Below are 12,583 nucleotides of genomic sequence, written 5' to 3'. Positions count from 1 at the left end.
TGAGTGGAGCTCAGCGAGCCGCAGGCAGCCGGCTGCCTTCGTGTTGCGGGGCGGAGAGTGCAGCCCGTCGGCCTGGAATCTCCGAGGTGCGACCCCTGACAACCAGGCTCTCTGAGGCGCGTGCCAGTTACTCTATTGCGGTAAATAAAATATTCCTGGAATGCGAGTTTGAGAGCCAGTTACATTTCTTTGCATTCTTAGACATTACCGTGCGCGTTATTTTGTATGTTTCATACAATTGGCCAAGTTAGTAGTTAGTTAATGGGCTAGAAATTCTGCCAGATTACAGTCACTACGCGCCATTTTCTCCTTCATTTGGAAGAGAAAATTATCCTGAAATGAAGATTTGATTGACAGCTGCCATGTCGTGATATGATTGGTTGAAATGGGGTAGAAATTTGATAGTACTAGGTGATTTTTGTCATTTTCTTGGCATACATTATTAAATAGGTGCACTGAATACCCAGGTATTTGAACTAAAAGAAAAGAAAAGCGGAAACGTTCACGGCACGTACCGCAGACGCAAATTAGAGCCGTGCCAAAATCATCTGCGCCCCCAAAATGCCTGCGCAAACGGGATTTGGGCAGTCTTAAGTACCAGAATTATTCACAGGCGTGGCCAGGCAATGCTGGGCATTACGTCAATCAAAACCAATCAGATTCCCGTCTCGCAATGGCTGTTTGCGCGAGGCATGCAATATGCTGTAATTCTCTCCATGCGTAATAGAGTGGACTCACTCGTGCGAGGACAGAGGGAGCTTGTTGACAGATCGTCTGTGGTGCCAACGACCCTCCGGGTTATGGGATAGGTGAAGGTAAATAGCCTATGTCCATTGTCCAACAGGTTTTCTCAATTAATTTCCCTCTTTGCGATGTGATAAAAGTTTCTCAGTGAGTTATAGTTGATTGCCTCACTGAATTATCTGCTAATACCCAATTTTAGCAGCAGAATTTGATGTCCTGGCGTGGCAAGGCTGTGCGTAATGACATATCCAAAAGGAATTTGTCTTTGCACTGCACTGCACAGCACAGAGATTATGGTGCGCTCCAGCACAGCGAGGTATTTAGCGTGTAAGAGGTCCTTTTCTTTTCTTTTTCTAACGATTTCAGACGGCAGCCCGTCTTTATTGTCACACGAACACACTACAACACATGCATGCGGCCACTACACACACTCATGCTGACGGTGGCCGGTGAAATATGTCCTCTGCATTTGACCCATCCAGGCTTGTCCTTTCCTCCAGGGGGCAGGCCAGGAGCAGTGGTCGCTATTTCTTTCCAGCGCCAGGGGACCTTCATTGGACCATCATTGGACCAACTTCAGATGTTGTCGTCACTAGTCGGATGACGATCTTCTGCATGTTTTTAGTGGGGGGTTATGTACGGAGGAACCCCCTGAGGGGTACGGGGAGAACATGCAAACTCCACACAGAAAGGCCCTTTCGACGAGATAGCCCACCTGGGCAGTAGGCACTGAAGATAATGATATGGGGGGGTCACAACTCCAGCGCCCACAGCGTCCCAGGTGGGAATCGAACCCAGGACCTTCGAGCTGTGAGGCGACAGCGCTTACCACTGCACCACCAAATAAGGTGCGACAAAGCTTCAAAGCTCTTAGCGCAAAGTAATTGCGAGCTGCTGACGAGAGGATAACGCCATCTATCCCAACATTTTAGCGCTGAAACGCCTGCTTTGGCATGTGGCACACCGATGCCCAGTACAATTATAACAGGCATGCGCTTGTGCCCGCCCCCAATTTGCATTACGCACGGCGTTAAACGAGCGCAAACGCTAAATTACCGCTTTTGCGAAGATAGGGCCCAGACTCATGTCTACTCTTATTAAGGCACACGTCTTGAGTCAGACTCATGTCTACTCTTAAGGCACACGTCTTTAGGGATGCACATTTTTCACAAATTCCGGAATCGATCATTGATAAGGTTAACGATCAATCAATCCATTAATTGTAATTAAAAAAAAAAAAAAAATCCAAACTATACCAAAATGTGATTTTCCTCAATAAAACCTTTATTTATACAGCAGCCAATTTATCCCAATGAACACTGTTCAAGTGACAGAGCATCTCATGACTTGTCTGAAAAGGGGCTATAGCGATGTAGCCGAGTGTTCGGGTCCGCCTATTACTTACACTTTGTTAATAAAACGATAAACGAGAGAGTCAGCCTGTAACGTTATAACACGCTTCCACATTCATTCTCAGACAGCTAGGACACTCGTCAACAACGGAAGCTTCGCACTCGTTCCCCAGACACATCCTGTTCTACGGCAACTCTCGAGGGGACAAACACAGAGCCCTATGGAAACAGTCCACTGTTCATATTAGAGCCCGACCGATATTGGATTTTGGAGGCCGATGCCGATACCGATATTAGGGAGTAAAAAAATTCCGATATCGATATATCGGCCGATATCCTTATATTAAATATACACATTATATTACACAATTATTTTGCAATGATCCCTCAAATATCAAACACTTGACAAAGATATGACTTGACATGACTTGAGATATGTAATGTAGGGAGGATATTTTACAGCTTATCAATACACTTTATTGTCCAAAATGACATCAATGCAATAAAACAGTAAACTGAACTGGGAATTTAATAATGATAAATAACTAGAAATACAAAAACACAAATAGAACAAATATAAAATATAACTTGAGTTAAGAAAAAAGATCAAATATACACAACATGCTGTCTATAACTTAAAAAATACAAAATAAAAATATATCGGCCAACATATCGGCCGATACCGATATATCGGTTATCAGCCAATATCGGCCGATAATATCGGTGGACCGATATTATCAGCCCTTGGCTCTAGTTCCTATTGCCAAGGGCATAAACCCCAAGACTCTAAATGATTTCAGGCCAGTTGCCCTAACCTCACTGGTTATGAAGCAGTTTGAGAAGTTGATAAAAGCAGAACTCCTAATAAAAACGAGGAGCCTGCTCGACCCCTTTCAGTTTGCTTATCGAGCGAAAAGAGGCGTACAAGACGCAACAGCCACCTTACTGAACCTCCTTTACAAGCATCTTGAAGGCAGGAAGAATCACGCCACATTGCCTTTTGTTGTCTTCTCATCTGCATTCAATACCATTCAGCCCCATGTTCTTGTCCAAAAACGTACGTGCTCCTTTGGTCTGGATTCATGTCTTGTTGGCTGGATTTTAGATGTCCTTACTAACAGATCTCAACACGTTAGGGTAAATAAGATTCTGTCTAGTTTATTATCAACCTCCACCGGCTCGCCTCAGGGTTGTGTGTTTGATCTGCTTTTCTGTACACCTTGTATACCAATGATTGTCGCAGCCGCTCTGCTGACAGATTTATTATCAAGTATGCCGACGATTCTATTATCGTCAGCCCGCTCGACGATAATGAAGTTGGCCACGGCCAGGTCATTGACGACTTTGTAAGCTGGTGTGAGGATGCCTTTTTCTACAGCTCGACGTTTCCAAAACGAAAGGGATGTGTATTGATTTTAGACGTTCTCCCCCTGTTCCCCAGGGAAGTATTGTAGACGGTCAGACAGTTGACCTGGTCACTGAATATAAATATCTAGGCACACACTAATCGACAGCAAGTTGAAATTCGATCAAAACACTGACATTCATTCATTCATTCATTCATTCATTCATTCACATGCTGTGAAAAAAAGGTCAACCTTTTCTGTCTCAGGAAACTTGGAAAGTTCCAGGTCGACAGGACCCTGATGAAGCTGTTCTATAACGCCTTTATTGAGTCTGTCATCTCCTTCTCTATTGTCTGTTGGTACGGTAACCTCTGCACCAAAGACAAGGACTCCCTCGGGAAGATAGTGAAGACGGCTTCAAAAATAGCCAGAGTCCATTTTAGGAGCCTAGACCAGATTTTTAACAAACGGGTGCTGAAAAAACCAGGGCCATCCGCTCAGACGATGTCCATCCGCTGAGCTCAGAGTATGAGCCGCTCCCCTCCGGCCTCCGGCTACGTGCTCCCCTGGCTAGGAAAAACAGGTACAAAAATTAATTTTTAAGTCTGTTTCCATTAAAGCCCTAAATACCAGCGAGACTAGAAGGTATACCGGCCTTTATGATGATGATGTTCAGTTTGGTTGAACTCATCTTATACTGGCATACATATGTATGTAGCTAACTGTGAATCTTCTTTGGTCTTCTGCGTTCTTTTATACAATATGTATTATTGTAGCTTTTTTTTTTATTATTTCTTGTAACTGTGTAGCGCTGAGTGTTAAAACGACCACTCTGGCCTACAGCCTTGCACTTTGCACTGGTCACTTTAAACCACACTGGCACTTTAAACTGCTACTTTGTACTTATATTGTGTTTAAAGGAACACTCTGCCCATTTTCAACCAGCTTTGTATCATTAGAACATCAGTAGTATATCAGAAAACTGTAAACGGTTTTGAAGTCTGTCATTTAATTTGACAGCTATTGAGTGTTAAAGTGTGGACCAGTGACATCACTGGTCCACACTAACTCAAATTAATAACTCATTAACTCAAATCAACTCTCAATAACTGTCAAACTAGATGAATGATGAATAGTCTGACAGTTATTGAGAGTTGATTTGAGTTAATGAGTTATTAATTTGAGTTAGTGTGGACCAGTGATGTCACTGGTCCACACTTTAACACTCAATAACTGTCAAATTAAATGACAGACTTCAAAACCGTTTACAGTTTTCTGATATACTACTGATGTTCTAATGATACAAAGCTGGTTGAAAATGGGCGGAGTGTTCCTTTAACTGTGTCTGCACTTTATGTTTGTATCCAGGATGATGTTGTTAATATGTGTTTATGTTTTGCTGCTGCAACCCAAAGTGCCCTTCTGGGACATACCAATCAACTTGAACTTGAGCCTCGCATACCAAACACTGAACAGTCTGCTACAGTGATAGCATTGCGCCCTCTGGAGGATCATTGAAAAATGATTTGAAAACACCGTCCTACTGACGGAATGCACGTTGCTTTTGTTGTTGTTTTGATCGAGCAAATTTTCACATGCTCGAGTAAATCTTTGTGGTCTGTGTGTGTGTGTGTGTGTGTGTGTGTGTGTGTGTGTGTGTGTGTGTGTGTCTCCAGCTCCCTGATGGCAGGGTGATCAAGGTGGGAGGTGAGCGGTTCGAAGCCCCTGAGGCTCTGTTCCAGCCCCACCTCATCAACGTGGAGGGCGTGGGCGTGGCCGAGCTGCTCTTCAACACCATCCAGGCCGCAGACATCGACACCAGGTACCAGAACCTCTCTCTTCTCCTTCTCCATCCCTCCATGGTTCTCCCTCTCCCCCCTCTCTGTCTCTGTCTCTCTCTCTCTGTCTCTGTCTCTCTTCTCTCTCTCTCTCTCTCTCTCTCTCTCTCTCTCTCTCTCTCTCTCTCTCTCTCTCTCTCTGTCTCTGTCTCTGTTCTCATCCCGTTTCACTCAGTTGAGCAGATTTAGCCTTTGACCGGCTGGATATGCAGTTTGATTTCCAAGTTCCAGGTTAAATCCCTCAGCCATTAGTCTTGTCTGTCTGTGCAGTGTGCAGTGTCTGGTAGGGATGGGCATTTCTAGCAAAAACACTATTCGAAATTCGCTGGCCAAAGTCGACTTTTAATCGAAATTCGAAAAAAAAAAAAAAATGTAAAATGTGTGAGTGAAATGTTGCATTGTCTCCCCTGATTCTAAGTCTAAGGCTTTATTAATTAATATAAAAAGCTTCTGCTGTGGATTTTTAGCTCAAACAAGCATTGCACCACTGAAGTAAAGAACATGTTACATGACATTGACATTTTCGAAAATAAAAAACCGTTTTGACAATCATGAGTGGTTCATTAAATATTTAGTAGGCTCAGGTCTGAGTGCCAAAGGGGTGCCAAAGTCACCCCCTCTCCCTCTTCATGGGATTTCATCCGCCATTCATTTTTCCATAAACCTTGCTTAAAATGCTTATAAAAATTGTTTTACTTGCTCAAACCAAGCGATTCGACTATACTTAGAATCAGGGGAGACAATGCAACATTTCACTCACAAAAAAAAAAAAAAAAAATCGAATTTCGACTTTCAATAATAAAAGTCGACCTTGATAATAACAACGATTATTCGAAAATTCGAAATTCGATGCCCATCCCTAGTGTCTGGTGAATGATAGGTAGTAACACCCTCATTCAAACGTGTTGTTGTATCTTTGTGTATTTTATGTCTTCTTTACTGTCTGGTGTTTGATATTTGTAGCGATTACCCAACAGAGACAGAAAAAGACTTTCCCATGGGGAAGAGCTTAATTGAAAAAAATAAGGCCATTTGATAAAAGTGATACAAATTAAAATAAAACTCTTTTTGGATCAAACATATCTCTGAAATGAAAGTGAAACTAACATGAGTGTTTAAAAAAGAAACTTTGTCTAGTAAATACTAACTTAGCCCAGGCTAGAAACGTTTACATTTGTAGTAATTGAGTGGATTTCAATCAGCTAATTTTCTTGAGTTGTATTTGCAATATATTCCAATTAAACCCTTGTCTGCATTTATACAGGGTTCATTATGGGCTTGTGAAGACTGAAAGTGATTTTTCTATTGAAACTGACAAGAAGAAAAAAGAAAATGTATTTTGTGCTGATATTTGATATGTTTAAGGAGACAAAGTCGGGACTGGAGCTCACTGATAGATTTGCCGCTTAGTAGTGAGGTGAACAGGAAGCATTATGGTTTCGGGTTGTCCGTCCGATGTTCGTTAGCGCGATGTCTCATGAACGCCTTGACGGAATTTTGTCACATTTGGCTCAAACGTCCACTTGGACTCAAGGATGAAGTGATTACATTTTGGTGATTCAAGGTCATTGTGACCTCACGAACGACATTTTCATCAAGCTCGTTAAGGCAATATCTCAGTAACGCCTTGGCGGAATTTCTACACATTTGGCTCAAACGTCAAAATCGACGGACAGACATGGATGTCGACTGCTTACTTTTTGCCGGAGGCAGATATCCGTGGTGCGGCCGTTATAGTTCTATTTGATCTGTTTAAATCAGACCTGGGCAACTGGTGGCCCGCGAGCGCCCGCTGTGCGGCCCGTGCTGGAATTGCATTTTTTTTTTTTTTTTTTACAGTGCACCTGAACGCAACATGCAAGATACCCGCTGAATAAGTGTCCAAATGTTCATGTCATTCTGGAATATGGAATGTCTTTCAATACTCTTTATGGCTAAAAGGCTAAAAGTAATCTCATATGTAAGAAATTACTGTTCTACATTTAAGTAAAAACTAAAATAATTAGGCTAACTCATTGGTTTTGGATTTATTTAGCTTCAAGAGTGCATTTTTGTTCGTGTGACCCTGAACACAGGCTTTGAGAATCCCGGGCCACTTACTGATACTTATGCTTACATTAACCCACTCATATTCTGGTTTATTTCAAGAAAAACATTTCGGCTAGTGGAAATTCTAATTGCCTGGTAATTTTAAAATCTAGCAGCCATATTGGCAGGTGGTCAAAAAAGTTAATTTCAAGCCCTGCAGGGAGAGCAGGTGGTGACATAGGAGTGAGTGAGAAAAGGATCAAATATTGGTGGTTAAGACTGAATAATGACATCACAACTGTTAATTTAAAATGAGTTATTCCTCTAAACCTGCCTTCAAATGCCCCAAATTGTTTGCGCTGGCGCCGTTCGGCCCCCAGCAAAATCTGGCCCTCTGGGAGCGAGGACATTTTGTTGTGGCCCTCTCTATCATCAAAGTTGCCCATCCATGGGTTATGGCATGACAATATTTGTTCGGCCCTCTGCAACAATCTGGGTTTCTCATGTGGCCCCCCATGAAAAATAATTGCCCACCCCTGGTTTAAATTGTACGTATATGACCCTCGGCCCTCCCTCTCTCTGTCAGGTCGGAGTTCTACAAACACATCGTCCTGTCCGGAGGCTCCACCATGTACCCCGGCCTGCCGTCCCGCCTGGAGCGCGAGCTGAAGCAGCTCTACCTGGAGAGGGTGCTGAAAGGAGACGTGGACAAACTGTCGGTAGGCAAAACCCACCCCTGGAGGGGGTCCGGGAAAAACCCACCTCTGGAGGGGGTCAGGGCAAAACCCACCGCTGGAGGGGGTCAGGGCAAAACCCTTTAGCATACACTATGTTCAGTGACTGTAGGCTCAATGCTAACACTGACTTCAGCATACACTATCTTGAGTGTCAGTAGGCACAATGCTAACACTGACTTTAGCATACACTATCTTGAGTGTCAGTAGGCACAATGCTAACACTGACTTTAGCATACACTATCTTGAGTGTCATTAGGCACAATGCTAACACTGACTTTAGCATACACTATCTTGAGTGTCATTAGGCACAATGCTAACACTGACTTTAGCATACACTATCTTGAGTGTCAATAGGCACAATGCTAACACTGACTTTAGCATACACTATCTTCAGTGTCAGTAGGCACAATGCTAACACTGACTTTAGCATACACTATCTTGAGTGTCATTAGGCACAATGCTAACACTGACTTTAGCATACACTCTTCAGTGTCAGTAGGCACAATGCTAACACTGACTTTAGCATACACTATCTTGAGTGTCATTAGGCACAATGCTAACACTGACTTTAGCATACACTATCTTGAGTGTCAGGAGGCACAATGCTAACACTGACTTTAGCATACACTATGTTGAGTGTCAGTAGGCACAATGCTAACACTGACTTTAGCATACACTATCTTGAGTGTCAGTAGGCACAATGCTAACACTGACTTTAGCATACACTATCTTGAGTGTCAGTCGGCTCAATGCTAACACTGACTTTAGCATACACTATCTTGAGTGTCAGTAGGCACAATGCTAACACTGACTTTAGCATACACTATCTTCAGTGTCAGTAGGCACAATGCTAACACTGACTTTAGCATACACTATCTTGAGTGTCAGGAGGCTCAATGCTAACACTGACTTTAGCATACACTATCTTGAGTGTCAGGAGGCACAATGCTAACACTGACTTTAGCATACACTATCTTCAGTGTCAGTAGGCACAATGCTAACACTGACTTTAGCATAAACTATCTTCAGTCTCAGTAGGCACAATGCTAACACTGACTTTAGCATACACTATCTTGAGTGTCATTAGGCACAATGCTAACACTGACTTTAGCATACACTATCGTGAGTGTCAGTAGGCACAATGCTAACACTGACTTAAGCATACACTATCTTGAGTGTCAGTAGGCTCAATGCTAACACTGACTTTAGCATACACTATCTTGAGTGTCAGTAGGCACAATGCTAACACTGACTTTAGCATACACTATCTTGAGTGTCAGTAGGCACAATGCTAACACTGACTTTAGCATACACTATCTTGAGTGTCAGTAGGCTCAATGCTAACACTGACTTTAGCATACACTATCTTCAGTGTCAGTAGGCACAATGCTAACACTGACTTTAGCATACACTATCTTCAGTCTCAGTAGGCACAATGCTAACACTGACTTTAGCATACACTATCTTGAGTGTCATTAGGCACAATGCTAACACTGACTTTAGCATACACTATCGTGAGTGTCAGTAGGCACAATGCTAACACTGACTTAAGCATACACTATCTTGAGTGTCAGTAGGCTCAATGCTAACACTGACTTTAGCATACACTATCTTGAGTGTCATTAGGCACAATGCTAACACTGACTTTAGCATACACTATCTTCAGTGTCAGTAGGCACAATGCTAACACTGACTTTAGCATACACTATCTTGAGTGTCAGTAGGCACAATGCTAACACTGACTTTAGCATACACTATCTTGAGTGTCAGTAGACACAATGCTAACACTGACTTTAGCATACACTATCTTGAGTGTCAGGAGGCACAATGCTAACACTGACTTTAGCATACACTATGTTGAGTGTCAGTAGGCACAATGCTAACACTGACTTTAGCATACACTATCTTGAGTGTCAGTCGGCACAATGCTAACACTGACTTTAGCATACACTATCTTCAGTCTCAGTAGGCACAATGCTAACACTGACTTTAGCATACACTATCTTGAGTGTCATTAGGCACAATGCTAACACTGACTTTAGCATACACTATCTTGAGTGTCAGTAGGCACAATGCTAACACTGACTTTAGCATACACTATCTTCAGTGTCAGTAGGCTCAATGCTAACACTGACTTTAGCATACACTATCTTGAGTGTCAGTAGGCACAATGCTAACACTGACTTTAGCATACACTATCTTGAGTGACTGTAGGCACAATGCTAACACTGACTTTAGCATACACTATCTTGAGTGTCAATAGGCACAATGCTAACACTGACTTTAGCATACACTATCTTGAGTGTCAATAGGCACAATGCTAACACTGACTTTAGCATACACTATCTTGAGTGTCAATAGGCACAATGCTAACACTGACTTTAGCATACACTATCTTGAGTGTCAATAGGCACAATGCTAACACTGACTTTAGCATACACTATCTTCAGTGTCAGTAGGCACAATGCTAACACTGACTTTAGCATACACTATCTTGAGTGTCAGTAGGCACAATGCTAACACTGACTTTAGCATACACTATCTTGAGTGTCATTAGGCACAATGCTAACACTGACTTTAGCATACACTATCTTGAGTGTCATTAGGCACAATGCTAACACTGACTTTAGCATACACTATCTTGAGTGTCAGTAGGCACAATGCTAACACTGACTTTAGCATACACTATCTTGAGTGTCAGTAGGCACAATGCTAACACTGACTTTAGCATACACTATCTTCAGTGTCAGTAGGCACAATGCTAACACTGACTTTAGCATACACTATCTTGAGTGTCAGTAGGCACAATGCTAACACTGACTTTAGCATACACTATGTTGAGTGTCAGTAGGCACTAGGCACAATGCTAACAGTGACTTTAGCATACACTATGTTGTGTCAGTAGGCTCAGTGCTAACACTGACTTTAGCATACACTATAGAGTGACACTAGGCTCAATGCTAACACTTTGACGAGTGCTGAACGTGATTGGTAAGTGCTAATTACTGTTGAACCTTCCCGAATCCTCACACTGATCCATCAGAAAATGGACAAAGAGAGAAATTGACTTTTTTCCCCTCCATCTCTAAATCGGACCAGTTTTATTACCTTTTTTCCTCTGTCTGTTGCGCTCACTGCATTCACCGCAGCCAGCAACATGTTGCCACTCATTTTCTTTTGAATTGATAATCAGGCTCGTTTAGATGCGTTGTAACTTCATGTGGTGATTTGCATTGACTATGGGTTGGATTTGAGCATGCTGGGGACGGGGTATGGGGCAGATCCCCGTGCGTTAATCACTGTGGCAGCTGCTGGTAACGGGGAATTGCGTTCCAGGTGTTTGCGCCGTCACCGACTTCAAACAACTTCAATGGAAACGCCTCCAAGTCGGAATTGTACTTTGAAGAAGTTGTAGAAATATCGCAATTATTTTGCGAAAAACTGTAATGGAAACACAGCTTCTGTCTGTCTCTCTCTCTCTCTGTCTGTCTGTCTCTCTCTCTCGTCTTCGGTGCAGAAATTTAAGATCCGTATCGAGGACCCCCCGCGGCGTAAACACATGGTGTTCCTGGGCGGGGCCGTGCTGGCCGACATCATGAAGGACAAGGACAACTTCTGGCTGACGAGGGAGGAGTACGAGGAGAAAGGCGTGCGGGTGCTGGAGAAGCTGGGCGTCACCGTCAGATAAAAACAAAGGACAACAAACAACACAACACCCCCATCCCCCACATCCCTCTATCTACACCGTCACCTGTTGCTCACCTTGTCGTATCTGGACGCTCGACACCCTTTGTCCACGATGAACACACTTTCAACAGGAAGAAAGGGAGGAGTTTGGGGGATAGGTGGAGGTCGAGGTGGTGTCGGGGGCTGAGGGGAGGAGTTTGGGGGATAGGTGGAGGTCGAGGTGGTGTCGGGGGCTGAGGGGAGGAGTTTGGGGGATAGGTGGAGGTCGAGGTGGTGTCGGGGGCTGAGGGGAGGAGTTTGGGGGATAGGTGGAGGTGGTGTCGGGGGCTGAGGGGAGGAGTTTGGGGGATAGGTGGAGGTGGTGTCGGGGGCTGAGGGGAGGAGTTTGGGGGATAGGTGGAGGTGTCGGGGGCTGAGGGGAGGAGTTTGGGGGATAGGTGGCGGTGTCGGGGGCTGAGGGGAGGAGTTTGGGGGATAGGTGGCGGTGTCGGGGGCTGAGGGGAGGAGTTTGGGGGATAGGTGGAGGTGGTGTCGGGGGCTGAGGGGAGGAGTTTGGGGGATAGGTGGAGGTGGTGTCGGGGGCTGAGGGGAGGAGTTTGGGGAATAGGTGGAGGTGTCGGGGGCTGAGGGGAGGAGTTTGGGGGATAGGTGGAGGTGTCGGGGGCTGAGGGGAGGAGTTTGGGGGATAGGTGGCGGTGTCGGGGGCTGAGGGGAGGAGTTTGGGGGATAGGTGGAGGTGGTGTCGGGGGCTGAGGGGAGGAGTTTGGGGGATAGGTGGAGGTGGTGTCGGGGGCTGAGGGGAGGAGTTTGGGGGATAGGTGGAGGTGTCGGGGGCTGAGGGGAGGAGTTTG

The 12,583-nt window shown here is 44.2% G+C and overlaps 1 protein-coding gene across 2 annotated transcripts in view; it reads left to right on the top strand.

The window, feature by feature from the left end:
• The window catches only part of actr2a (actin related protein 2a), a 35,933-nt gene extending 24,100 nt beyond the window's left edge, over positions 1-11,833 (top strand). For both annotated transcript variants that reach the window (XM_083635425.1, XM_083635426.1), the window contains exons 7-9: positions 5,119-5,264; positions 7,895-8,027; positions 11,563-11,833. In XM_083635425.1, the coding sequence (XP_083491551.1) occupies positions 5,119-5,264; positions 7,895-8,027; positions 11,563-11,733 (450 nt within the window). In that variant the 3' untranslated portion in view covers positions 11,734-11,833. The remainder of the gene's footprint in view (positions 1-5,118; positions 5,265-7,894; positions 8,028-11,562) is intronic.
• The last annotated feature ends 750 nt before the right edge of the window (positions 11,834-12,583 follow it).

Source organism: Poromitra crassiceps, assembly GCF_964638095.1.
Source record: "Poromitra crassiceps genome assembly, chromosome: 4".
NCBI classification, from domain to species: domain Eukaryota; kingdom Metazoa; phylum Chordata; class Actinopteri; order Beryciformes; family Melamphaidae; genus Poromitra; species Poromitra crassiceps.
This window is presented reverse-complemented; position numbering and strand designations above follow the sequence as displayed.